This window comes from Brienomyrus brachyistius, chromosome 18 (genome assembly GCF_023856365.1).
Source record: "Brienomyrus brachyistius isolate T26 chromosome 18, BBRACH_0.4, whole genome shotgun sequence".
Lineage (NCBI taxonomy): Eukaryota > Metazoa > Chordata > Actinopteri > Osteoglossiformes > Mormyridae > Brienomyrus > Brienomyrus brachyistius.
In genome coordinates, this window is record NC_064550.1 from 19,530,766 (window position 1) to 19,558,301 (window position 27,536).

At 48.4% G+C, this 27,536-nt stretch overlaps 2 protein-coding genes across 3 annotated transcripts in view; one reads left to right on the top strand and one right to left on the bottom strand.

Moving 5' to 3' along the window:
• Positions 1 to 16,960, top strand: part of mcama (melanoma cell adhesion molecule a) — a 42,838-nt gene extending 25,878 nt beyond the window's left edge. Inside the window, exons 2-16 of one of the 2 annotated variants that reach the window (XM_048984574.1) lie at positions 7,295 to 7,419; positions 8,226 to 8,460; positions 8,837 to 8,907; positions 9,279 to 9,366; positions 9,892 to 10,071; positions 10,167 to 10,294; positions 10,644 to 10,788; positions 11,039 to 11,154; positions 11,480 to 11,621; positions 12,671 to 12,801; positions 13,998 to 14,139; positions 14,700 to 14,735; positions 15,942 to 16,068; positions 16,228 to 16,342; positions 16,811 to 16,960. In XM_048984574.1, coding sequence (XP_048840531.1) covers positions 7,295 to 7,419; positions 8,226 to 8,460; positions 8,837 to 8,907; positions 9,279 to 9,366; positions 9,892 to 10,071; positions 10,167 to 10,294; positions 10,644 to 10,788; positions 11,039 to 11,154; positions 11,480 to 11,621; positions 12,671 to 12,801; positions 13,998 to 14,139; positions 14,700 to 14,735; positions 15,942 to 16,068; positions 16,228 to 16,342; positions 16,811 to 16,840 — 1,811 coding nt within the window. In that variant the 3' untranslated portion in view covers positions 16,841 to 16,960. Of the gene's footprint in view, positions 1 to 7,294; positions 7,420 to 8,225; positions 8,461 to 8,836; positions 8,908 to 9,278; positions 9,367 to 9,891; positions 10,072 to 10,166; positions 10,295 to 10,643; positions 10,789 to 11,038; positions 11,155 to 11,479; positions 11,622 to 12,670; positions 12,802 to 13,997; positions 14,140 to 14,699; positions 14,736 to 15,941; positions 16,069 to 16,227; positions 16,343 to 16,805 lie in introns of both variants that reach the window. The other variant, XM_048984575.1, reaches the window with a different exon arrangement.
• A 3,492-nt stretch (positions 16,961 to 20,452) lies between these two features.
• LOC125712748 (E3 ubiquitin-protein ligase CBL-like) overlaps positions 20,453 to 27,536 on the bottom strand; it is a 28,590-nt gene continuing 21,506 nt past the window's right edge. The window contains 8 exon segments of the mRNA XM_048983148.1: positions 20,453 to 24,547; positions 24,712 to 24,915; positions 25,480 to 25,586; positions 25,740 to 25,868; positions 25,967 to 26,061; positions 26,230 to 26,577; positions 26,786 to 26,917; positions 27,298 to 27,519. Of these exon segments, the coding sequence (XP_048839105.1) occupies positions 24,255 to 24,547; positions 24,712 to 24,915; positions 25,480 to 25,586; positions 25,740 to 25,868; positions 25,967 to 26,061; positions 26,230 to 26,577; positions 26,786 to 26,917; positions 27,298 to 27,519 (1,530 nt within the window). The 3' untranslated portion in view covers positions 20,453 to 24,254.

The following is a 27,536-nucleotide window of genomic DNA, read 5'->3' on the forward strand; positions in this document are numbered from 1 at the left end:
AATCCATTATGCAAGACAGCAAATTGTTTACGAGTGTGTAAACTTGGAAAGGATTTGGCTGCTGGTGCATTACAGAGGAAAAAAAACCCAAAGATGTCAGTTCAGAGAAGACAGGGCCTTTGGTGGGGTGGGGGTTACCCTAGGGATATGTTGGCGGGGGGGGGGGGGGGGGGGGGGAGCTACCGGGTCTTCTCATTAGCTGAAGCTGGCTCTTGTGATGGCTTGCCTATTCTCTTTGATGGTACCAAGAACAGCTTATTTGATGGAGGCGCTAGCATGTTCTCAGGGCCACTGGGGGAAGAATGTTTACCTCTGGGACCGTCGGCGTTCCTACTGCTGCTTGACTTTGAGTAACGTTTGATGGTCGGAAGACTTTTCTGGTGTGTTAATTTGGCTCCGCTGTTTGGGAAACCATATCTTGGGACGAAGTGGTTTCAAATGGCCAATCGGCACAGACTCCATATGGGATTGTCCTTATTTTTACGGCTCTGCCGGTCCCATGTGCAGCCGACCTCACCACATCCAGCAGTCCCATCCAGATAAACGGCTGTAAAAAAAAAAAGGCAGAAGACAAAGGAAGCATAATGTTGCATGCGAGGCTCCCTTCTGACGCCGGGTAGCAGGCTGAGCGGTGGTCTGGTCTCGTTTCTGGCAAGGCCACGTCTGCTTCCGCGTCTGTGCTTCGGCACATGAGAAAACCATGAGAGCAGGTCCGTCCGGCTGCCAATCCCTGACACCACTGACCCCGGGGAATTCTCTGAACATCCCCTCGACCCTGCTGTTCTGGGAGGACTGCTGGCCACAGGCTGGTGTACCTCTTTGTTGCCAACAGACTAGTTGACGTGAACCAAAGATGCTTTTGGTAGCATCTTAGTAGTGACGTTATGAGCCCAGCATGCCTCTTTAATGCTTACTGTGGTGGCCAAACCCCCCCCCCCCCCCAGTGGAGGGGGTACAACCGTGGCTAACTTAACTCCCATTTGATGAGTCTGCCTAGACGTTGTGTCATCTCTACACTTTTCTCGGTGACATCATCTGGTGAACGACACAGCCGTTCGTCACACTGTGTCTGCATTTATGCCATGAGACCCCCGTTCACAACCACTGCCACAGTCCTGTCTCTACTAAGAACCCCATCTCCACACCCCAGGCCTAGAACCACATGGTCTCTGATCTTCCAACCTGATTTGCAAGGTGGTTTCAGTTGAAGAATCTCTTGCCATAGTGACACGTTGACAGTTTTATTCCTGCTTTACCCTCTAACCTGCTTCGGTAATAGATCAGATAAGGAAGAACCTTACTGACACAAAGACTTCCATCATCATGGATGTTGCTCATCTAGTGAGGCTCTCCTCCTTGGACAGGTTCTGCAACGAAGGGATTTTCAAAAGAATTTGGTACGACAGTCGTTATCAAGTCCAGCCCTCTGAAAAGCCAAACGCAGTCTGAATACTGAAGACTTTCTTAGATCCTCTTATAAATAAAACATTTGTTGTTTGGGGAGACCTCTACTGGGTAGATATTTAAAAATGAATGTGCAGACCTTAGATATTACTGAACTTTGACTGATTTCTTAATAAATATTGCATGATATTGCATGTTCTGTATTATTTAGATTTAGATCTAGACATCCGGAAATGTGATTTGAGGGCTGAGACATCCTGACAATAATCCTTATTAGTTTTTTGTCCAGCTGAGCTCTTAGTTAGTTAGGGTTCTTTGAGCCTTTAATTGGATGAATCAATGAAAATATTTAAGAAATATTGAAAATATTTAAATGGGAGTCAAGCTAAATGAGACTGGTTGGAGATTCGGTTTAATTTTGCGGTGGCGTTGAACCAGTTATTCACAGAATTGCAGGTTTCAGATGAAAGGGTTAAAGCTTATTAACCACAGTTGTTTTCATGGTGAATGAAAAATGTCCATTTCAGCGTTGTTTGATGTGCATGTTTGTTTTGATTGCTTAGCAGAATGTTAAGCAATGATTTACATTAACATTAACTGCACCTTCATAATGCATTCATTATGCATTCATAGAACATTCATTACACATTCATAATGCATTCATAGAACATTCAAAAGCAGCATATAAGTATACCATAACATCCTAACATACTTTAAAAGCTTTAAAATACATTAATAAGAAATATATGATTATATGATTATAATGGTATAATTCTATTCTATTCTATTCTATTTTGTGTCATGAATCAAACTTGTAGACAACATGCTTTCATATCCTTCATGTGGCCGATGGTCTTTTTAGCGTCTCCTCTCTTTGTCTCTTGGCATCACACATCCGGTCAGTTGTCAGACAGTCCGCAGTGCCCCACCCACCCAAACAAACACGCTGGACAGGGTCCCACATGGCTGTCAGACAGATTCACTCACACCCAGCTCTCACACGGGGTGGGGGGTAGGGGGGGGGATTTGTGCCAGGCCACAGCCCGAATCAGGAACGCATCACTGGGCCAAGGGATGGGGGAATGGGCAGGGGGGCGGGGGAGGGAGGGGTGAGTGGGAGGCAAGCTTGTGGTTTGTGGCCAGAGGCCAGAGGGGTATTCAGGGGCAGGACCACATTGGCAATGGCTCCACCTGAAAGCTGAATGGTCCCTGGTGTCCCTCCTGTCCTGTCACTCACCGATTCAAAACATATCATTGGTTGATTATAAAACTGGCCCCTTTATATGAATTACGGGCCTTCTTATGACCCTGCCTGAACCGTAGGCTCTTAGCAGGGTGTGGGATCAGGCTGGGGGGCTGTGAGTTTCAGGTTAAAGAAGGCTCACACCTTGGGGACCCGTCGCCCCGTGGCACGGCCTTGTCACGGCCGGCCGCATGCCTACTGTCGCGTGATGGGCCCCTTTATGCCCCCGCACCCCCCCACGCTGGATATCTGGGCTTTAACACCAGATCTCCTATCAGAAAGAATAGCAGCTTTGAAAGCCTGTGACCATCTCTAAGCCGGAAGGACAATGGGGAGACTGAGAGGTGGCTATCTGTGATCGAGGTGGGGGGGGGCACCAGGTATCTGACCGGGGACAGAGAATGAAAGAAAAGCCCATTCATAGCCTTGTCATGAGGTCCTAGATCAGCAGTGAGATGATTAAGGTGGATTCTTCACACTTCGGGTACCGTGTGGCATGGGTATGTCATTCCTGATCTCCTTAAATGCAAAACCATTCAACATCCCGAAAGGGACACCATAAAAAAATACAGCAATGTGCTGACATAGATATTTAATAATATTCTAGAGCGTATATGGCTCTAAATATGTCAGCAGAAAGGGTTGCAATCATTTGCGTTTTACCTTGATATGAGCATGTTGAAGATCCCATCTTACTCTTGGTTCCTTGAGTGATAAAAAAGCATCATTCGCGCAACAGTTGAGGTTCTGTGAGTCAGATCCTGCTGTGTAAATGGAAAGACGCATAGTAGCTATATGGTTCCTGACTGGTTCCTGACACAGGACGGCCTGTGTGGAACCATTGGTGTAGAACAGTGTTTCCTAGTCCGGTCCTCGGGGATTCACAGCCCATCCATGTTTTTGCTCACTCCGAGCTCCCTTCCAGACAATCCAGTACGAAGCTGGGAGGAAGCAAAAATGTGGACTGTCTGTGGTTCCCTGATGACCGAATTGGGAAAGACTGGTGCACAAAAATCGCCTGGAGGTAAACGTTGAATGGAGTTGACGGTTTGGTCGATGTTGGGGGAGGGGAGGTAGCTGGCTCTTTGACACTTTTCCAGCTGTTCCTGGAAGGCCCTGGGTAGCCAATGGGAACTTTAAGGAGATAAAGCTCGCAGTGGGACAGAAGCATGTAGAGCTCACTGGAGGATGGCCTCGGAGCAGAAGCCACATCTGCTCTTGCCTTCTCCAGCTGATATCTTGGGCAGTATGTGGAAGGGGGGAGGATGGGTTCGGTTTTTTGACAAGCCCTGTCAACTCAGTCACCAGGGACCCCCCCTTTTGACTGTTTGAAAGGGCATCTGCTGGCATATGATGTTGTTGCTCCTTCCAGTGTGGACAGGTTTGTTGGTGGGGGTTGGGTGATCTACAGAAGATAAGCCGCAGCTGGAAGTTCCAGCTGGATTGGGGGGGGGGGCAGTTTGAGAGCCACTGCCACCCAGGAGACTGTTATGGTTACACTGGCAGAAAACAAAGGGCTTGTTTAGACATAACAGCCTACTGCATATGGACTGGTGCAAACACAGTGGTGCTTGGTGACATCCCAGGTAGGGACTAGCGCAGACCTCACCAGCTGTCACCTAAAGGAACAGCTGTAATACTCCAGCTTATGTCCACCTTGATGTGACTGCAGAACTTCAACCGCTTCAGTAGGTTCCCGGTGGCATTAGGAGATCGTCCCCATGTCCAGCCTCGAAGCGACGACTGAACCGTAATCCTCTCATTTGGCATGCTGGAGTTTTTGGGGCAGGAAGGCGCTAAGCTGGCCCCCTCAGCTCTCAGTGGCTGGTGGTTTGCTTGTCAACCTCTCCCTGACTGCGCCAGGAATCCTGGGAAAATTGTGCAGACATGGCGCACCAGCAGTCAGTCCGGGCATTTGCGTGCTCAGGTCTGTTCGATGTCACGTCCACCACGCTGATAAAATTCTATGTATTTCCAACATGTAAATTAGTCCAGCCATTGACGCACTTGGAAATGCATTCATGTCCACGGCGCTGAGGAGCTCTACGGGCTGTGGAACAAAGGATAATCTACACCTGGGACGGCTTCTAGGGCCACGGGTGGCTGATCAGAGCCTTTTCTAGGGTGTGAATTGGGGGGGTAGGGACAGGATTGGTCCCCAAGGCCCACCTGGTGTTTGTCAGAGGGGTAGGAGCCGATGATGACATGCTTTTGCGTGTTCATGTTAGTGCCGCTGCCCCAACCCCAGATCCCACTTCACTCTGCTTCCCTGTGGCCGAACCTGCTCAAGTTCGTTCTCAGTCCTGGCTCTGCCTCGCCCCCCCCAGCACAGACTGAGCCCCACAGGACCCAGATGTTTCCAATTAAAAAGGAAGCCGTTCAGCTCGCTCCCTTTTTTAGCCGTGCTGAAAGAGGTGGGATGGATAGATGGAATATCAGAGCGGGGGTGTGGGGGGAGAGAAACAGACCCTTTTTTCAAACCACAAGGGGGGGGAGGCAGTTCATTTGAAAAGTCACTCCGACTGGGCGTTTTGGCACCGGGGGTAGCTGAGTTGTGAATGGAAGACTTTGTGTGACCCATATTATGCTTAATCTGCTTTGTCTGGGCCAGCGCGTGGACCCGCGGAAAGAGGCGGCACAGTGGAGGGCAAACAGATCGGCGGGTCGGACTCTGGAGGCACCTTGAGACTTGGAGGCCAGTCGCGACTCCGCCCACGGAGCTGAGATGCTGCAGTCTCTGTGACTCTGCCCCAGCGTCACATAGCCTTCAGAGAGCAGGCAGATCGCCAGTCGCATGACAATCTATTCGTTGGTCCACCAGGCCGGGCTGGGGGGGGGGAGCAGGTGGGACTACATCGTCTCCTAGTTGAATTCTCGATAGGCCATATTAGCACCAGGGGAGGCATCAGGCTGCCCGGCCTGAAGGGCGGCGCTAATGAATCAAGGTTTCGACTGAGCCGTCGGGGCTTTTGGTGTCACCCGTGAAGGTAGTGGCTGGGGGACCTTATATACATGCCACTTGTGAAGATGCACCTCACAGGGTCCTCACCGGGAAGAAAAAACAGATCTAACGAGTTTTCCTAAGTTTGTTTTGGGTTTTGTTCGAGGGACACGCGAGGCAGGCAGGGAGGCTGCAACTGTCGGGCGTGGGGGAGGGCGTCCGAGGGCCGAAAATTATTCGCTTCTCAAAACAAACACTCCTTTCAGCCTGTTGGTATCCAGAAGGGGGCCCACATCTTGGCGTTTCTATGAATAACTGCCAGAGTGAAGGGCTAGGACAGAGGTCCCCCCTCCTTGGAAAACAGAGAACAAATGAGCTGCCAGGCAGGCGTCCACATGCTGCTTTCCATGCCAGAAAGGAGGAGAGGTAGGCTCACTGCTGATAGCTTAGGAGTGGATGTAGCAGGCATAGAGGGTCACCAATTCCCTCCCTTGCTATTGCACTACGCCCCTGTATACAGCACTGTGTACAGCTATAGCCCCCCCCCCCTCCATAGTCCCCCATTTGATACAACTCCAGACCCCCCCATTTTTCCCCAGTTGGTATAGCTCCAGGGACCCCCATATTTCCCTAGTTGGTACAGCTCCAGCCTCCCCCCATTATCCCCAGTAGCTACAGCTCCAGGCCCGCCCACATTTCACCAGTTGGTGCAGCTCTAGGCTCCCCATATTCCCCTAGCTGGTAGAGCTATGGACACCCCCATATATTCCCCAGTAGGTACAGTTTCAGCCGCCCCCCGCCATTCCTCGAGTTGGTACAGCTTTTGGCTCCCCTGTAATTTCCCAAATAGGTACAGTCCTCCTGTATTTCAATAGAAATCTTTCTGCATTTTTATGTTTTCTCAGCCAAATGGGACCTGCGGGTCCATCTGAAATTACACAGAGCTTTTACACTCCCATTATATCTGCTTTTACATGAGTCTTGGATTCTGCTCAGGCCATAACAAGCACATCGGGGGGTGTGATCTCACAGCGGTTTCCCGGTCCGCGTTAGTGGGCACGCCAGCCCGTTCCCGGGGAGTCGGGATGAAACACTGGTACGATTATGTTGGCTGTAAATCGAGCCATTCTCCCATTCCACGTAGTGCTGGAATGCGCCAGTACGCAGGTGAGGGTGTGCATGGCGGATCCCGCTCATAGCACCTTCTGCCCACGCCCACGGCGTGTCCCGGACGTGGCGCGGAATCTGGGCCCCGCCCGCCAGGGTGAGCCGGAGGTATATGGAGAGACAATGTTTCCGGAATATTCCATCTGTTCCTCTCCGTGTCTTGTACCTCAGAAATGTTTGTACCTTAGCAGGAGGTACAAACACCGGGTTTAATGGGTGTCAGTTGCTGCAAAGATAAATGTTGCCTTTTTGGTGAGCAAAGAAAGCCGTACTGCTGTACTTTTTTAATGCACGATATGGATGTTAAATGGTCCGTAAAGCACAGTCCTTTTAATATCATTACTTAAGCTGCAGGGCCATCTGCTTAGTACACATACGTATGGTCACAGTGTTAAGGAAGACTCATCTCATTAGTCTTAGAAAACTGCCTTGAACATTTAACAACATTCCTGCCTGAGCTTGCATCTCTAATTAAGGCACGACTGTTTACTAGGAGACGAGTATAACTGTGTTGTGGTGGTGTGTGTTTTCTTCTACAGTGAGGGCGGTGGTGACAGTGACCATGACCGAAACCCTGGAGGTGTTTGTGGGCAACACGGTTGAAATCCCCTGCCAGTATTCCTTCCACGAGGAGCCCAGCATGGTGATGATACAGTGGTTTGTGGTGAGTCGGACTTGTGTTTCCCATAATTCACTGCTTTCCCTCATCCAATCACTTCAACATCTGCCATGACTCATAATACTTGAGAGAAGCTAGTTCTTACAGCAGCAAACTTAAATATTTTTTAAACGATGTTAGAATGTCTTTAATTGCTCAAGCATCCACGTGGCCGATGTCTTGGCGGCAAGAAATAGTTTAATTTCTCTCTATTTTGGGGCTGGATGGGGAACTGGGCTACATTTGAGCTGACAGGAAACAGTGTGCAGAAGGGGCCATGCTCACGGACCGTGAAGCGAAATGAAAATAACCAAACACAGTCCCACATTTCACGGCCCAACTGCGGAAATGGCTGCATGGGAGGCAATTAAAGGCGTCAACAGATATCCGGGCTCCTAGGGCCAAAGCAAACCCAAGCACTTCAGGATATACCTGGAGAATCAGGAGCAGGTGGAACCAGTCAATAAGCCCAGTCACCCAATTCCCAAAGGCCACACCCCCTTTTCAAAATGGCCGATCATCATTAATATCACTATTTTTAAAAGTCTACTTAATGCAGATTCACAGACTTGGTATGTATGTAAAGTAGCAATAATTCAAAAAAGTACTGAAATATGGCCTGTATTTTTAAGTATGTATACTGACACGCAGTGAGATTAATAAGAGCAAATGGCTGTAACACAAGTGTTGACAAAGTACTAAGTAAGCGCAGCGAGATGTCCAGTCGCTTAGCATTTGAGCGCCTCGTAACGGACGGAACAGGAAATCGCCCTTCCTTCCCGAACCGGACCCCATGTCACCGTGACCCCCAGGCTGAGGCCAGCGGTAGCAGGCGAGAGCGCATTTTCTACAGCGATGGCACCACGAGCATCGCGGACCAGGGCACGGCCCTCGCCGACAGGATCAGCCTGCGTCCCGGTGACGGCAGTGGGGACCTGCTGCTCACCCTGAAGGACGTGCACCTGCGGGACGAGCGGCAGTTCATCTGCCAGGTCAACGGGATGTCGGCCGGCAACGGGGAGAGCAAGACACAGCTCAGGGTCTTCGGTATGTGACCGGCGCCCCCCTCTGGCTGTACTTTGCATATGCTTTATAAATAATTTTATTATGGTTGCCTTACATTTATTACGGATACATATACATAACAGTCATGATCAAATAAACGGCCATTTTTGGTTACGTAGGTTTCCTTATCTGATAATCCATTTATTTGGATGCTTGACTAAAAAAATATTAGCCTGCCCAGTGAACTCTTTTTGCTTTAACTTGAACCTGTTGGTCTGGCCTGGTGGTTCCTGGGAGCAGGCCCAGTAAACGGCCAACACCCTACGAACAGCGGTGGGCTGCCGGCTCAAGCAGCAGTGCGTCTGTGTGGAAACGCCATCCGCTGCTCCGTCAACGTGCTTCTCGTTTATTTCGACAGACCCCCCCGAACCGCCAGCGATCGAGGGCTTCTACTCCGGAATCTCAGTGAATAACGAACACCCCTCGAAGGTACGGGCCACCTCTGCTCGCGTCGCTCTGCCTGGCCCTTCAACTGCTGGAGGTGCGAGGATGTGAGCCAGTTTGTCGTTGGTGGCCAGTCTGACCATGGATGACAGTTATCAAAGTTGTCAAGCAAGATGGGGGAGGTTGAAGGGTGCATATTTTCTCACTTATGGAGGGGGAGGGGGCTGGCTGAGCCAAGGCATAGAGTTTGAGAAGACAGAACACAACATAATGTAAATGCAAAGGTCTATTTATTGATGGCAAAATAAACCCCAGCCCCTACACCCCTGGCCTGAGCTCCCTCAGTTAAAACTGTTACTGTGGAAGGAAATCTGTGCCGCCCGTCAAGTGTCAAATCCCTCCCCCCCACCCCACAGATTGCATCCTGTGAGGTCAGAGAAGGCTACCCCAGACCCAACATCTCGTGGTACCGAGATGACACCCTTCTGCTTTCCAAGGCTAATGGTGAGCTGTACCCCTCATCTGTGACGTCGCCTCTGTCGGCTGGCAACTGCAAGACCTTGACACAATGTGGAGTGTCCAGGAGTCGAAATTAAAGCACCATTTAGCAATAAATTAGTCATTGCGCATTCGATTTGTCAGCATGTGCCGGCACGGGATAAGCCGATTATGATAATATGAGGAATTTTTATGGCTGGATCATGCGCCGCTTGTTTGTGGGCTGTGACTGGTGACCAGTGTGGGCTTGTGTATACTTGTGAAAATACGAATGTCCCTTGTTTGGGTTGTTTAGATGTGTTTATGCAGGTGTGTTTTCTGTGTATGTTAGCACTGATGTTTGTGTGCTTGTTGACGTAGGTGTTCGCTCGCGTGTGTGGGCGCATGTGCGTATTCTGTGTTTGTTTACATGTGTGTTAATGTGTTTGTCATTGTGTTTAAAGCTGCTTGTTTGCTGGGGGGGGGGGGTGGTTTACTCCAAGCGTGTGGCTACCATGGTTGTATGTTGACATGTGTGCTTGCGCCCCCCAGTGGTCAACGTGGTGACACTGGTTACACGCGAGTCCAGCGGTCTGTTCAGCATACAGAGCAATCTGCACTACAAGGTGTCCAAGGAAGACAAGGACGCCCACTTCCACTGCCGGGTCACCTACCTCATCCCCGGGGGTGTCAGGACAGCCGAGTCCAGCCCCGTCAACATCACTGTGCACTGTGAGTTCCGTCTCCCGCAACATCAGCTCTTCCGGGTCGGTCCATGAGCACGTTCCGTTACGATAGATCCTGGGTCTCCCTTTTCTCCCACACAGACCCCACCACCGAGGTCAATATCTGGAAGGAATCACCGGCGGGGCTCGTAAAAGAGGGGGACACGGTGGTTCTCCGTTGCCGGGGCGATGGCAACCCCCCACCTCCTTTCACATTCTCCCGAAAGCACGTAAGAAGCCCCCCTCCCCACCTGCTTCTTTGGTGTCAGCCATAAATCTTCTGGAGAAGTGCTTTGGGTTGGAGGGGGTCAATGCTAGGCTTTGTTAGGGCTTAAAATACAAATTCAGGGGGTGAACAGCCTCACCGCCTTAAAGGCAGGGTGATAAAATTCATAGTGCTTAACATGCTACCCTGAGTGATGATGCTGTCACTCTTTATCCCATTTTATTGTATTAGTTAATTTACAACCCATTTTCTTTCAGTTCATAAACTTCAAATCTCTATTAAAAAAACACATTTCAAAATTTGGTTTGTATGTACTGTGGCTAATTAAATCATCGATTTATGTTGTGCCGCAGCATCCGGAGATCGATCTGGACTACAATCTGGACCTTCTGAAGCTGCCGGCAGTGACCCGGGAAGAGAGCGATGTCTACCAGTGTCGCTCGCTGGATCTGGACACGTACGAGGAAGTGACTGGGGAACTGCAGCTGAAAGTCCACTGTGAGTGATGATCAGCCCTCTGTCCCGCCTCTAACCCCACCTATGGCCCCGCCCCTGACCGCACCCCTGCTCACTTCATCCAATCCTGTCCTTGCCCCGCCCTCGATTCCAAAGGAATACCTCTGACCTAGCCTAATTCATCCCATCCTGCCCATGACCTGCCTTCTGTAGCTGCAGGAATGCCATTGACCCTACCCACTCCCGGCAGTGCTAATGGAATACCCCTCCCCCCTCCCCCCATCCTTCGCAGACATGGATCCTGCCATAGTGGTCCCTAAAGAATCAGAGATCGTTTCCAAGGGAGACAGTCTGATAGCCACTTGTAATGCCTCATCGTCCTTGGAGACCAGCGTCGTATGGTTCAAGGTGGGACGTCGCTGTCCTGTAGAGATCCCCAAACAGCCTGGTCTGTGCCATGTGTGAGCTGATATGGAGGCTCAGTTGTTTTGCATGATTTGTTATGGCTGTATTTTTAATGTGACAGACACTTCCTCACAGACTATATGGAAACTCTCATCTTACCTGCGTTTTCATTGGAAATAGTTAGCGAAAACTATGCTGTAGCACCTTTGAGGTGTTTCCATGGAGACATTGTGATGTTGCGCTTACACTCTACTGCATCATAATGTATAATCCTACTCCAAAGCCCTACCTCTGTCCTATCATTTGTCCGTCTGCTCTCTCTGACCAGGATGGCCGGCAGGTTGGCTGGGAGCATGCCCTGCTCTTGAAGGACGTCACGTTCGACATGGCAGGGGAGTACATCTGTGAGGTGTCAACTCCAGCTCTGGCTGGGCTTAAATCCATCGGGGTGGTGCACATCGTCGTCCAGGGTGAGCTGTTAATGCAGAGCTTCTGGGCTGAGGCCCCAGATGGTCTGACAGAAGCTCACATGTGATTATATTTCATGTTTTGATACCAGTAATTTCTTGGGCCCTCGGTAGCTGGGTCATATGTGTGTTTCACTGTTACTTATTTGCCTCCGTTTACCCCAAGTGCCACAGTTGGTGAATAATCCAGGCTGGACCTGCTCAAATATATACAGCTCTGGGAAAAATGAAGAGACCACAGTATAATTTTCAGTTTCACTCCTTTCTTGATTTATGGTAAAGCGTGTGTGTAAAATATACATTTCATTTTTTTTTTTTTGCAAACTGCAACCTAGTTCTTCTCTGTTTCTCATTAATGAAGGGCTTCTTCCTTGCTTTATGGGTCTTCAGTCCTGTATCTAGGAGCCTGATATGAACTGTCCTAGCAGTGCACCTCACACCTGCACTTAATGTATCACATTCCTATCGAAGATCACTTGATGTCATCCTCCGATTCATGAGAAACTGTCGGATAAGTTAACAGTCATCTCTGCCATTAGAGAGTCACTTCCACCCTCTACCTGGCTGCTTTCTGGTCGTTCCCAGTGTCTCCTGCTTCACCTTATTCTTGTGACCTGCTGTCTGGGAATCTTTGAGCCTGGAAGCAACCTGCTTCTTAGTGTAGTTTTCTGCTAGCAGAACCCTGGTTAAACTAAGGTTTTAAAATTAAGTTTTTTTTTAAAACATAAAGTTGTCTTTTAATTTTTTCCAGAGCTGTAGCTGTATTTAACTGATGTTTTGTGGAACTACAGCAATGCTGGTCGACCCATTAGGCAACATAGGCTGTCCCCTAGGGTGCTGTCTTCTGAGGGTGTGCTGACTTAGCAAGCCGATTTCAAGCTTGCTTGGGGCTCCACATGGCATTTAACTGAGTGCAAGCATTAGGTAGTGAACTAAAAATGAAATGATTAAACAGAAGGCTGATCGGCAGATGGGATTATTGCGCGTATGAATTGCCTTGGGCAAGGAAGATTGATGAGTGACATCGTGACGCCATGACTCCACCCCTCCAGGACCGCCAGAGATGAATGACGCGGACACGATGACGGAGATGGAGGAGAACTTTGAGGCGTTTGTGAACCTGAGCTGTGAGGCTTGGGGCATTCCTCCACCTACAGTCTCCTGGACCATCCTTGGCACCGAGGTATCGGCGAGCTTTTGGCTCATTTTCGCTGCTTCCCGAGAGTGATTCAGGCCTGCATCCCGAAAGCATCACAGAGCCCCAGCGATGGCCCCACCGACCCAGGGATCTTCCCTGCCCTACCATGCATTGGGCAAACACAGTACTATGTGGACACCCTTAATTAAAGCAGTGATTCTCAGTCCGGTCCCCGGGGACCCACAGAAAATCCACGTTTATGCTGTAGGAGCTGTGAGGAAGCAAAAATGTGAACCGACTGAGGACCGGGTTGGGAAACACTGAATTAAAAGAACTGACTACCTAAGCCACGCGCATGGCTGACACGTGTATAAGTAAGCACACAGCCTCGTGGCAGCAACAAATATCAGTAGCAGAATGGGTGGTTGTAGGTTAGTAACTTGAAACTTGGCACCATCATAGGATACTGTCATTTCTGCCCTCCTATAGCTGCTCTGATCAGCCACAAGTGAAGTAACTGTGAAGTTTATGGCCACGTCAGCTTAGTGAAAGGGACCTGATCAGCCAGCATTAATGCAGCCCGAAGGGCAGAAAATCCCATCATCCGGAGCCTATCCTGGAAGCAATGGGCAGGGAACAACCCAGGATGGGGGCCAGCCCATCGCAGGGCACACGCACACACCAGTCACTCACACATGCACACCTACGGGCAATTTAGCAACTCCAATTAGCCTCAGCATGTTTTAGGACTGTGGGGGGAAACCGGAGTACCCGAAGGAATCCCCACGACAACATGGGGAGAACATGCAAACTCCACACACATGTGACCCAGGCAGAGACTCGAACCCGGGGCCCAGAGGTGTGAGGCAACAGTGCTAACCACTGCACCACCATGCCGCCCTCTGCATTCCAGTTATTCTTCATAAAATCTACATATTCTTTGCTCCAGTTTTTAATTTTCTCTGGTTAAAATTCTCGTGGGACAAATATGCTACAGATTAAGACGAGTCACAGTAAATCCCAGTGAAAAGTCTCAGACCGTATTATTAAACTTAGAAATACACAATCCAACAAAGTCCCGATGCAAGCGTCATAGCCAGGGACTATGAAAAGAGACAGTCGCTTGTCCAGATGGTGCTTGTCGGCCATGAGAAGTCCTGTTGTGCCTGGTGCCATTCCTATTGCTAGGGACAATAGACATGCAACTGTTGACGGTCCCCCATATCGTGCTTGTTTGCCAGAACTGGCGCGAGGTGTCCAGCAAGGTGACCACCAGTTGGGTTCAGAGCGTGGTGACCGTCAAGGTGACCTCTGGCATCACCGCCTCCTGCAACACCACCAACTATTTGGGCGCGGAGGGGAAGTCCTTCAGCATCAAAGCCAGTGAGTCCCACCCACTGAGTGACTAGTGGCGCATAGCTCCCCCAGTGCTGACTAGGAGTTACTGCAGCTTACTCTTGATTTATTTTTTTTTATTGGTTATAAATTAGTAGCAGAGATTTACCTTTGTAAAAATATACATTTTTAATTTTCTTACACTATTAAATATTTTCATTTAATTGCTGAAGTATAGTTAGGTCCATACCTTAACAGACTAGAATTAAAATTTAAGATTTATTTCAGCCATTTATTTATGATTACTTTCATTTACTTGAGCCACTGAAAATGAGGGAACTGTCTATAAAAATGGCTGTAAATCCTAAATGGCTGAGTAATATTTTCGTTAAAACCCTTGAATTAAGGCTGAAAGTCGACAGTCGCGTCACATCATTTCAAATCCATTGTAGTGGAGTCAGAATTATAAAAATTGTGCCACTGTCCAAATACTTCTGGACTTAACTGTATCTATAGCTGTGTAAATATTATTTGTTTGACTATGTTAATATACTGTGGATTTAAGCATCGTTTGAGCATGGAGGTAATACCGCTGCTGTATTTTACAGTTCCCTTGGTAACCCCCGCTACTGTCAACAGCCCAGGTGAGATAATACACCAACATCACTTGTCTGTGGGAAGAAAAAAAAAATCTAAGCTCTATTTCAGATCAGGCCCCATGGGGGAAACACTTTGACTTTCTGCTACACACAACTTTATTGAAAAGAAGGGAAAAAAAGACAAAACAACATCTCCTTGGAGCCGGCTGCGGAATCTGTGACTTCAGCCAGCGGAAGCGGTTTGCCGACGGGCGGACAGATCGCCTCAATCGGACGCCCGCGGACTCATTCACGGGACAGGGAGCAGTGTTCTGGAAGCGGCCCACAAGCCAAAAACCAATTTTTCCCGGCTAAATGTATAAATTGAGTTAAATTATGTGTAACCCTTAGCTCACAAAAAAGACCAAGACAGCTGTTACTAAAGAGACATAGGGCCGGCGCTTTGTTTTATGAATTTTGTGCGGTCGCTTTGTCCCTATAAAGCATTCCCAGACTTTTGTTGAGTCTTTTACAAGGGTGAGTATGAATAGCATGAAACAATGGCATCACAGTGCGGAACAAGAATGGTTCTTTGTAGTGGCTTCACACCGGCCCGCAGGAGACGTCGACTGACTTTGCGGTGGGCGTTTGTTCGGCATGCTGTGGGTCTGGCAGTTTTACTTATCATGATCCCATCGGGCTCTGCAGCCGCTGTCTGTGATTGGTCAGAAAACGTGTCACTCAAAGGGACCCTGCCCCAGTCCCGCTGCGGCTTGACAATGCGGTGTGAGAACCTCCTGTGGTGAACAGTGTGCCTGTAGCCTTCCAAAGTAGCACAGAGAAGCGAGGAGATGCCAGTCCGTAGCCAGGCATACAATCCGACACTTTGCGTAAACGAGAGACACCAATTCCCATCACTACGTTTTTTTGAATCCTTTGCAAATACATTATACTGCGTAGGGAGATTCTTCTGCAGTGCGTACATAAAATAGATGCAAGAAACAACAACACAAAAAGGCACCAATGGCTGCTTGACCTGTAATCTGTAGATGCAGTGGGTCAGACTGCCCCCTTGTGGTAAATGTAACTAACTGACATCAGTTTAGGATACTCATTAAGAAGCAAACACTCATCTTTGTATAGTACCTGAATTTTGGCAAAATGGCTTGACTGCCAGCTATGGAGATTAAGTACAATCTAGAGGTGGAAGTAATGTAGGGCTGGGTGATTTTGCAAGAGACACTAACCTGTGACTCTCTCTCTATCCACTAGAGGGCAACGGCATCATCATTGTGGTCATTATTGTCTGCATACTCCTGTTGGCCATCCTGGGTAGCGTGTTGTACTTCCTGTACAAGAAGGGCAAGATCCCCTGCGGTCGTGTGGGCAAGCAGGACATGTGAGTGCATCTTCCTTCCTGTTGCATCGCCTTCACCTCAGTGTCACCGGTCTAGTGAAACCAGCGCTATGCGTACTACAGCGTTTGTGGAGTTTAGCTCCTCGGGGTTAGTGCGGTGTAGAGACACCGGCAGTGAGTATGAAACTTGCTTCCCTGCAGCACCACAGAGAAGACCAACAAAGCGGAAATCGTGGTGGAGATGAAGTCCGAGAAGAACGAGGGGGCTGTTCTTCTGAAGGGCGTCAATGGTGAAAAGAAGGTCTCTGCTGACCAGGTAACTATAGAAACCAGAGGCCATGGGATGTAGTTATGTGTAGAGCTTCATCTATCTTTGGTTTCTGTGATGTTCTGTCTCCACAGTAGCTAAAGAATGATCAGAGTAGCTAGGATACCTCACTTGCCCCAACGCTGTAGATGATGCATCCGCATATCATTCCAAGGCATAAGTGAACTAGGCAGCTGCTTAGGGCCCAGCGGCCACCAGGGGGCGCCCTATCTGGTCAGCCTATCACAATGGGAAGAAAGATGACAAATGACAGCTAGGTTAGTCCAGTTTTGCTTAGAATCCTGATAAGGGTCGGGCTGGCGCTGCGCTACAGAATGAAGGCGTCCCATGCGTTCGCGTCACGTTTAAAAAGTTCCACAGAGCATCCACAGAGTCCGCAGAAACATGACGTTCACGTGTACACTGTTCTCTCCCCCCCAACCCGATTGATTTTTTTTTTTGTTTCCTGGAGTAAAGGGTGAGAAGTACATGGATGTGAGGAACTAGAGGGAGGAAGAGGAGGAAGAGGAGGAACATGGGCGACATGGGGAACCATTAGCTGCCGGAGGGGGTGAGGTGGGATGGACTTGGGGTGGCCAAATTCTTTTTCATATCGTGGCACACGGGGGGGGGGGGGGGGGGTCCTCTTTGTGGACCCAAAGAGTTCCATCAGCTTTTTATACGTTTCTGCGACTCGTTTTTTTTTTTTTTCCTTACAAACTCCAATTGCCATCTCAAGTGTAAACTGATCCACCGATTTTATGTACATATTATATATATTTGGTTATTTAAATGCAGCCTTTCAGGAATTCTCGCTGACTGACGTTTGAGTTTATTTGGAAGCTGTAGAATTCTCTGTGTCCGAAACCAGGCTCTTTAAAAAGGGCCATTACTTGGAAGGAAAATGGATTCCTCATCCTGTCAGTGCTGGTTATTCCTGCATATGATGTCTACTGCTGATGTATATTACACTGTGTCATCTTATGTGAGTCACAAATGAGGTCTAGTGCGCCACAGGACCCTGCTTTCCAGATCAATCTTGTTTGTTCACCTCGTAAACTGAAACCAACCCTTGAAAACGATACATGATTCATGATTCACCTAATGTTGCCCAAAAAATCTATAGCTTCATAACGTCCTGCTTAGTGTCCTTGTTTGATTTTAGTAGGGGGAGTGGGGAAGGAATTCCCTGATTATATGGGCTACATAGAACCCAACACCCCCGTGGACTGAGAAGAGAAAGGGAGGGATCCAGGGGGATACAGGAATACTGCCACCTGATTTTGGGTGAGAGGTATTGCATTTGGGAATACAGGATCTTGTAATGACTACTTAATCCAAAAAAAATGGAGTTATGTGTTTTTTTTTCTGTGAACTACTGTCAGGTTTTTGTACTATCTGTAAATAGCTGTAGCATTAAAAAAAAAAAAAAAAAGTAAAAAAAAAATAGCTGTGGTGCTCATCCAGTGATCTTTCCTCGTCCGTGTTTTAGCTGTTTAGAACTCTGAGGCTTGGTGATTGTCAAAATGTCACTTTCGGTTTTTAATTTTTCCTGTGAAAAATGTTAGCCGCACTAAAACATTTTGTGTTCTTTATCTTTCGGTTTTGTTTTTTTTGGTGGTGGTGGGTGTGTGTGTGTGTGTGTGTGTGTGTGTGTGTGTGTGTGTGTGTGTGTGTGTGTGTGTGTGTGTGTGTGTGTGTGTGTGTGAGAAGGGGGGGTGGGGGGAGGCGGGTTGTGAAAACACCAGTGATAAGACGCCTTTGTATTGTGCTCCTTCAGTGTGCAATGTCCAGGGGGATTGTTCTACGAAGCAGGATTTCTTGCTTAGCCAGATTTAAGGTAGTCAGAGCTAGATGGACTTTATCATTGCTCAAATACATTTAGCCCAGTCTACCTTAAATCCAACAAGTTATCCGGCTAAAAAAGAAATCCCTTTTCGTGAAACAGGGCCCAGGTCATCCTCTGTGGGTCAGGGTCTGTGGTAGACAAAAGATGAATAACCTGGAGTTCAGTCAGTCATTGTCCAACCAACATCTCAAAAAAGAAAACAGATATACATGAAAAGACAATGTATGAGCACCTAAAGTAGACTGGCGCTAGTACCATCATTAAAGAACGACTTTGAAGGCCCTTAAAGGACAAATAACAGTTGTTTGAGAGAGATAACCAATCATATTGTAGAGGAGGCGAGTCCAAGCAACTAGACGAGGAGGGACTAAGACATCCGACTGGTTGGTCCCACCTCCTCTACAATCTGATTGGTTATCTCTCTAAACCAATCATTTTTCTTTCTGCCCTCACAACATTTTTGCATACGTAAAACTCCCATAAGCGCTTTTCTCTTTCAGCTGTGAATTGTGCATTTCCTGACCGCTCACTGCCCTAAGCAGTGAATTACAAATATGACAGGCACGTCTGCCTCACTGGCCATCACTGGAATCATGGCCAGTCGACCACTGCTTCTCAAAGCACCTTTTGTTTGCTATCAAGGAAGAAAACTGCAAACAAAAAAGGGAGCCGCTTTCCGGGGATAAATTCCAAATTTAAATTCTTAATTGTTGATGTCTTATCCAACATCATTTTGTAAGTGGGATTTATTTAGTAGCACTAATACAGTTTATTATCCCATTTTGCCGAAGCTGGGATGGAAGCAGCTCTGGGAACCAATGAAGGTGTTCATTGTATTTTACCCACATCCATTCTTGTACTTGTAGTGATGTTGCAGTGACTCGTCATATTTAGGGTGACTGAAAAGCCACGTGCTTGAGCCGTTTCTCATGTATCATTTCAGTCAGTCTGGAGGTTCCCAATTCCTGAATTCCAGCATCGCTGTTCTTACTCGACAGTCACGAGTCAAAAAACCCAGTTGACACTTGTCAGCCTGCTGTTTTATACAACCCCCCCCCCCCCCAATCCCAGATTTCTGGGCCCCCATCCAGAGTGTACACCATTGCAGATCTACCTTGCAAATATTTTTACAGAGTAAAATACAGAAATAAATAAATCTCCCAAATTTTAAACATCCCGTTTTTAAATGAAAGGGAAAAATCATTTTGCATGCATGTGTACAGGACCCTGGTAAACTTAGTACATTTTCATATTTTTCAATGTTTTTAGACAGATGTGTATGCATAAAACCTTTGTTGAACAATGGTTGCAATTTTTTTTTTTACAAATTCTTTAGAGGAAAAAAACATACCAAATAAAAACTACCATTACTGTAAAAACCAGAGTCTGTCTCTTTAAGACACACTGATACCATCCGTCGGCGTTGCCGATTTCATAAATCAGTCTGCGCCTGATTGAGAATAGCATAAAACTCTGAACCGTGTCTGAAGCACGTCTGACTAGATAGCAGATGTCCCCCGTTTCCACGATGCACAAATGTAATGGACAGGCCTGCCTGCTGTTCACAATCAAACAATGGGCTTCTTCAGCACAGATACCACGAGAAACATACAACAGGCGTGTAGTTTGACGGTAGCGCTAAGTGTCAACGTGTCAAATATACTGCAAGAAAACTAAAAAAAACAGATTAGTAATATAAATACCATTTGCAGTCACTATCCTACCGAATTCCGGCGGAATTGTATTTTTAAATAATGATGAAAAATTTTGATTTGAGAGGATGACGAAGTTGCCAAAGTCACATTGCCACATAGGAGATGTCATCTTAAAGCTTAAGCCCAGTTCTGTTCTCTTAAAGGAACAACAAGACTTGATAAAGAGACACGCGGATATGAGTGAAAACATAACGCCGTGTAAAATTTGCTGGCTGCGTACGTGTCATCTCGGGACGGATTAAACCCGTACTCACTGCAGAAGTCGGAGTGACAGGACGCTCAGTGAAAAGCATTAGTTAAAGTCGAGAAACTGGACAACAGGGGCTGTGGTAATTTAACGGGAGATTGAAAATAACGCAACAAATCATCATCACGTTAAATCACCATCATCACGGCTCTCCGGAGACGTCCGCTATGAAGCTAAACAGCCCAACAAATGTTGAATATACAGCATCATTTGTTCTTAAAGGAATTCAGGTCGGGGAGGCAGATAAATGTCGGCAGACAACGCGGGGGGGGGGGGGGGGGGGGGGCAGAGAGGACACTACATACACATACTCAAAAATGCTTTAATGACTGGTGCAAAAAATTCCAGGGACACAAAACATTATGCATCTTCGATTGGGGTACAGCATCATAAAATTAATAAATAACATTAGTAATTATTTCTACGCATGAATGCAATGGAAAAAATGTAATAAAAATAAATTGTAATATTCTTTATGAAAAGACCTATAGAGAGAAATTTCTCGCATTTATGATAACTTTTTCAGGTTTGTACAAGCTGCAGAAGAATTAAAAATAAAAAAGTCTACTTTTCCACACATTAACACATTTTATTCTTTATAAACATAACCAAAGATCATTAACACTGATATATTATATGAATCGATATTAACTTATTTTAAAGCACAATAACAGTTACAGGAATAATGATACGTTTTTACTATGTTAAAAACACGCTCTGTTGAGTTACTTAGCCCTGCAGTCTGCCTGGTTATACAGCATTTCCAGAAATGCCTGTTCAGTAAATCACTGCCCACACTGAGCTTCGCTTCGCTACAATGAACATATTTTCAGGGGCTCAGGCTTACTCTGAAATCGGAAGGTCCAACTACTTGAGGAGGGGAGCGCCGTCCGCTCCGTGGGACTGCAAGGATCCGGTGAGCGCGCCTCGTCCACGCCTGAATGACCGCGCAGCGCTCACCAATCACGGACACGCGCATGTCATTTCAGAGGATTAAATCAAGGAAGAGCGCGCCTCTCTGCAGAGACAACATTTAATTGCACAAGGACTGGCTACAATGTCTGTGATTTCCACAAGGTTCGACAAGTATTACAAAGTACAACTTCAGCAAGCTCGTGCTGAGAAGTTCATTGTTACTTGTTATATATGTTCAAAAAAGGCGCTTTTTGTGTAGCGATTCCGTCTTGTGAATATGGTCTTCCACGGACCAATAAGACAAAACGCCAGGGAATGGCGCGCCTGACACGGGGAGGGTGGCGCACGACGGGCTTCTCCACCCGGAATCTTTCCGCAAACCCGTTTGTATCAGTAACACTGACCTAAAGAAACGTACCTTAAGTACATCACACAATAATACCGGTCACTGCCTCTTCAGTCCCAAACATCTGAGAGCTTTTAAAAGAAAGTGTAAAAAAAAACGAAACAGTCAATACTATTAGTTATTTAACGTCCCTGTACTGTCAAAAATATTACAAAATTTCCACTTCATATCAGAGGATAAATAATTTGAGGTCATTACAGTGCTCACTAAACCTCTATACCAGGTAGGTTTAAATATTATAACTGACATCGTTACATCAGTGTACATGAAACCATGCCCATATGTACCAGAGGACTAGGCCTACATTAGAGAATCGGAGACTCGGACGCAAAAAACCAATAAAAAGCAATCAAATCAATGAAGCGGAGAACTGCTCCATCTTCAAGCATTCAGAATGACATCAGCTCATTTTTTACATAATTCTTATGAATTCGTCATGTTATAGTATAAAGCACGTGTTATTGTTCATTATAAAATTACAAAAAATTACAAAAAAAACGAAATAGTTAGCACAAGGACTTTATGGCAACAATGGAAAAGTGTCCTCGTAATGTAATTAAGCATCACAACATGCCACATTACCCTTGACTCCACAAGGCGTGTTACAGATCGGCGAGCGCAACGCACAGAATTGCTGATATTACATTATGTGCATTGTGTTGTATCTGGAGGCTTAAGTGGCAGTATAGGAACAAAATGTTTCAAGAGAAAATTCTGGAATTTATTATTATTTAAAATCATGGCACTGCTCACATTATTGGTCAGATAAGTAAATGACGACAATGAGCTAAATGTTCAGTAAGTTCATACACCTGCGTTTAAAGTGACAGTATCTGAAGCGCAAAAAAATGCGGTCAGGAAAAAGCGCACAAGCACGTAAACTCTATGCAAATCGTACATCGACATACATGAATACAGTAATCAGAAGTTACACGGAAACTTTCAGTTCCGCTCAGCAAACCGACAACGCAAAACGGGAACCTGCCCTAGAACTAACCCCAAGGCAACGACAGAGGGACAAAAACTGACACCAAAGCCAAGAACTTGCACCGGGAACATAACCATACTGGAACACTGGGCTGCCAGGTGGCGTCCGTCACCATGGAAACAAGTCCCCGCAATGAATGCGCATGCGCTCAGTGCTTTTAGATTCCTATTATTGATGATGACATTTCGTTAATATGTATGGGGTAAACTAAAGCGGCAAGGGGTGGGTATTTTGGCCGGGCAGTATTTATTCCGGAGGCCAAAACACACACATCTCCCCCTCAACTAGGGGAATTTCAGTATATATCAACGACGTGGCTACTCGTTGCAGTTTCTGATAACTGACCCGAACAGTTTATGTATAAATCGACCCTGCTTTCCGGCCAGCCGGGCGATCGGACTAATATTGAACGTAAGGACTCACTTTTAAATGAGGTAGTGTCAACTCTTGGCTTTTTCTGCATTTCCCCGAGTCGCACGAACATCCAATTTCTCACATTTGATCGCCCAAGGCGAGAGAGAAGGGCGACTCGGCTCAGCTATTTTGTGGCGAAGTCTCCGAGGCTTCCAACACGTTCAAGTATTTTCAAGCCATGTGATGGGGCGGGGATACTGTCACTTTAAAAACAACACAACCAGGACCACGCCACACGGGGTAAGTCTTACGTGTTTAGCATTAACAAACGACGGCAGCAGCAGTAAAGCACTTTAGATTCAAAACGACAACAGTTCTGCGAGTTAGATCCTGGCGGGGCTCGAAACCCGGACACACCAGGTCGTTCAACAGCTACTACAATAATAAAAAGGTAATCCTCCTTCTTGTGTCCTTTCTACCACATTTCAGTACTCTTGTTTTTGTTCAGCCCCCCCAAAGAAAAAAATGCCCATTAGGAGTCAGGGTTAGAAAATTAAATGATGTTAAATTTTAGAAGCTAAACTAAGTCACAAGTTTTCTTGTGTAAAATTTATCCTCAGAACAGATGTAAGATGGCGTTTCTGGACCCCTCACAGAATGAGTGACACGTCAACATCTATGACCGTCAAGTTTTTCCTTCCACTATTTTGTTCTGTTTAAGCGTGGGGGACAAAAAACCTTGGGGAGGGATGAGAAAATAAAAAGATTTGTAGACACCCCTGCACCAGTACCTTCTACCTTTCCTGAGTGGGCTGTGACCAAAGCCACTTAGAGCAGTAAGCTCACACCCAGGAGATTATGCCAACACGGGAGGGGCTGGGGGGGCTTACTGTGTTATTAAACACCCTGTTTGAACACGGAGCTGACAGAGCGGCAGTCAAGTCTGCTAAGCGTAGCTTCCAGGGGACAAAAAACAGACCAAAAGCAGACCGATGCTCCCGAAAGCTCCTGAACGACACGTTTCACGACATTCAAATTATTATTATTTTTTTTAAATACTGCAGAAGCAAAATGGCATTCCATACAGTGCGACCATGCTGGGCTCACTCTTGGGCTCCTGGGCATTGTGTACAAGCCTCCGATCCATCACAGTACCACTGTATCGCCTGGGGAGGGCGCAACGCAAACCTCCCACAGTCTCCCGAAGAGGACCCAGCTACACCCCCAGGTGAAAGCTGTCCACCAGATCTCGAGACCATTTTACTCATCCGTGTCACGTGACCGTGCGGGCGTCTGCGCGCTCGCGCAAAAACACGCCTCCTCGACTGTCGCTCGTGCCGAAAGCGGCGACCAGCAAGCCTCCCAGTCGTGGCCTAACCGAAGCTGTTGTTGTCGGGGGGGGGAGGGGTTGGTGGTTGCTGTGGCAGCTGGCCAGCCGCGGGGAGCGCTATGTGAGGATGTGCGCGGCGGATGGAATAGAGACGAACTCGCGCAGGATGTTCTTGGCCATCTCCACGTTGTTTTGCGCGATCATCAGCGCCTTCTGGATGTCCTGGTAGGAGTAGCCCTGGCTCATGAGGTGCTCGATCTCACTGGTGATCTGTGGGCTGGCCCCTACCCCAATGGCCCCTCCCCCAGCTCCACCCCCAGGGGGCACAGGGCTCTGCCGCCTATCGGAGTTGATCCTGCGGGGCAGGGGCTTGGGGGGTCGTTCTGGTGCCTGGCCAGACTCGCAAAAGCCTGGTAAGAAAAAGAGAGAGCAAACGTAATATGACGAAGAGGAACTGCTGACTCATTCAGATAGTAGCATGCTTCCTTAAAGCATCACATCAACTAGGTGCTCTGAATGCTAAGCTAAAGGCTCCTTGCAGTACCAAGGACGGGCACCAGGGGGCACTACTCACCAGATCCACCAGGCTCGCTGTCCAGAGAGAAGCGGGCAAAGGAGGACGAGGTGCCACCACCGATGTCAGACAGAGTGCGGCGTGCAGCCCCCTGAGGCAGCGGTGGCCTGGGGAGGTCGTAGCCATTCTCACCGGCGATATCATCACTCGGCGGGGGTAACCGAGGGCCATTGGTGCTGGCCACTGGTGGCAAGTCTGAGTAGTCTGAGTGCAACATGAGGGGTCACAGGGGTCAGTACAGGCAGTGTGCAAACCCTCTGATGCCACCCTGTGCGACTCAGGGCTACACATGTCACTCCCTCATCTTCATCCACACCCCATGTGCGGTCCGGCCTGATTTGCTCACTTGATTGGTCTAGATCAGCATTTTTCAACCCAGTCCACAGTGACCCCCACCCAGACAGTCCACACGTTTGCTCCCTCCCAGTTCTCAGCCAATAAAAAACACCAAATACAGATTAGCCTTTATTTCATTACGCGTATTACTCCCCTGTTGGGTTGTTCTAACACAAAGTCAAAGTTACAACCTTTGAGAGATGTGGATGTAATTTATCAGCTCAACTGAGGCTTTAGGAGCTCAGAGTTAACAAGATCGACGCACATCCCCCGGCCGGATCGCTGATGCCTCTCTTATTCCACACTATACGAAAGCAGGACTGTGCTATACGTGGCTCTACCTGCCGATTCTCCCTCCGAGGGCCTCACTACACACCCTTAGAGTCTGGCTGGTTCACGCTGAAGGTGCCGCTGAGCAGATGGGCAACGTACCGGAGTCCCTGGCCTGGTGTGGCTGGGCTGTGAGGTAATGGCCCTGAATGTTGTACATGGCCTCGTACGTCTGCGGTCCCTCGGGATCCAGATCAGCCAGCATCGACCTGCAGAGGGAGGGGGAAGAAGAAGTCAATTACGCCAGGCGGGGACATCCTGCACACGCAGGAAATAAGAGCCGGAAATTACAGATGGGGGGAGCATGTGATAAGACGCCATGCAAATGACGAAGATTATCTGCCAGTGGGGGGGGGGCTCACCGGGCAGGTCTGGGCACCACGTCCCCCACAGGCAGGTGCACAGGGCGGGAAGATGGGCTCATGTATTCTGTATCCTCTTCATTCCCACCACCCTCCTCTGCAGTCAGTGGCTTTAGGAGTGGGTGTGGCCTGGCAGTGGGGCGGGGCATCAGAAGGGAGGGACTCGCATAAAAATAAACACGGACTTACATGGGCATGCACACATAAACACATATAAGCGCTCGTACCTGCTGGCAACGGCGTAAAGGGCATTTATAGACGTGCAGGGATTTACTTTGGGGCTGTCGTACTCATGGTTGCCTGAAGCCACACCTCCACTATTCTGAAGGAAAACACAGTACAAGGACACAAACCATCAGAAGTCTCATCCACCCAGACATGCGGCTCCACACTGGTAGAGGTGGGGCCAGGTTCATACGGTATGCAGGTATGAGGCCAGTGCACTACCGGTGCTGTCCTATAGATGGCGATGTTGAGATGTATGTCTTACCAATTGGTGGTCCAGGGTTAGGGAACAGCTGTGCTTCAACGGGTCAGCACGCCCGTCGGGCCGCCCATCCAGCGCAGATGGCAGGGCCAGCGGGAGGGAATGCCGGTTCGATAGCTCGCGGGAGCCGGGCACCTGCGTTGGGGCCTTGGGCGGCGGCCGCGTGTTCCAGTCCGGCATGCCGCAGCTAGGGGGCAGCTTGTCACGGGGGGATTCCCCCGGGGTACTGGGCAGGGGTCGCCGCTGGAGGCGCCCTTCAGTGCCAGCCGACAGGGGGGCGCGGTCAGGAGGGGGAGGTGGGGGGAGGTCCCTTAAGCCTGGGGGGAGGGGGAGGGGCTTGTCCTTGTGGGCCTGTAAGTAACAAAGGTATGAGGGGCAAATGAGACCCCAAGTAAAAAAAGCACAATTAATTCTCAAAAGTGTTGGAAAACCATCGTTTTACCTATTAAAAGATGAAGCTGATTATTAAAGCCTTGATTTAAATGGGACTGAAAACGTCAGGAATGACCGGCAATGATGTCACTGCATCTTGTATGCGGGTGGGGGGGGGGGGGCTTGCCTTAGAAGTAGCGCCTGGGCTGGAGGCCCCCGCTTGGTTGGATGGTCTCTGCCCCAGCAGGTCAAGACGGGGTGGTACGGGGGGCAGGGAGGCTTGGGGTGCCATGGAAATGGGGGAGGAGGGTCGCTCCACCTTCAGGAAGTGATGGTGCCAGGTTAGCACAGGTGAGGGTCAGCACCATCCAAACCTCGGACGGTCTCCCTAAGCTGGATGGCATTACACTTCATTTATTTAGCAGGTGCTTTTATTCGAGAGCAGGATGAGCTACACCCCGGAGAAACTGGGAGTCATGAGCCTTGTTCAAGGACCCAACAGGATTAGAACTAGCAACCTTCCGATCACAGGCACAGGGTCCCTGACCCTTTGAGCAACACATCTGCATCTTGTGCGGGGGGCACACAAAGCACATTCTATATGTAAGAGCAAAATCTTGCTGCAGCCTGTAGCAGCAGCGGAGGGTTTAATGGACCAGACTGACATGCGGAAGGCAGGGTAACACAGCGGATTTATACCCCGGTAAATGCCATGTTGCTCATTACGAGGTGGGGGTCCTCCAACCGGTCGTCATCATCGTCGTCGTAGCCGGGGGAGGGGATGCCCTCCATGCCGTAGGAGCCAGAGCAGCTGCCTATGGAGCCGCCACCGTTATCCTTGGGATTGAAGGGGTCGACCACGATGGGCTCCGTGCCCTTGATCTCACAGCGGCAGAAGGGGCAGCCCTGACCCTCCGATTCCTGGGGAAAGAAGAGAT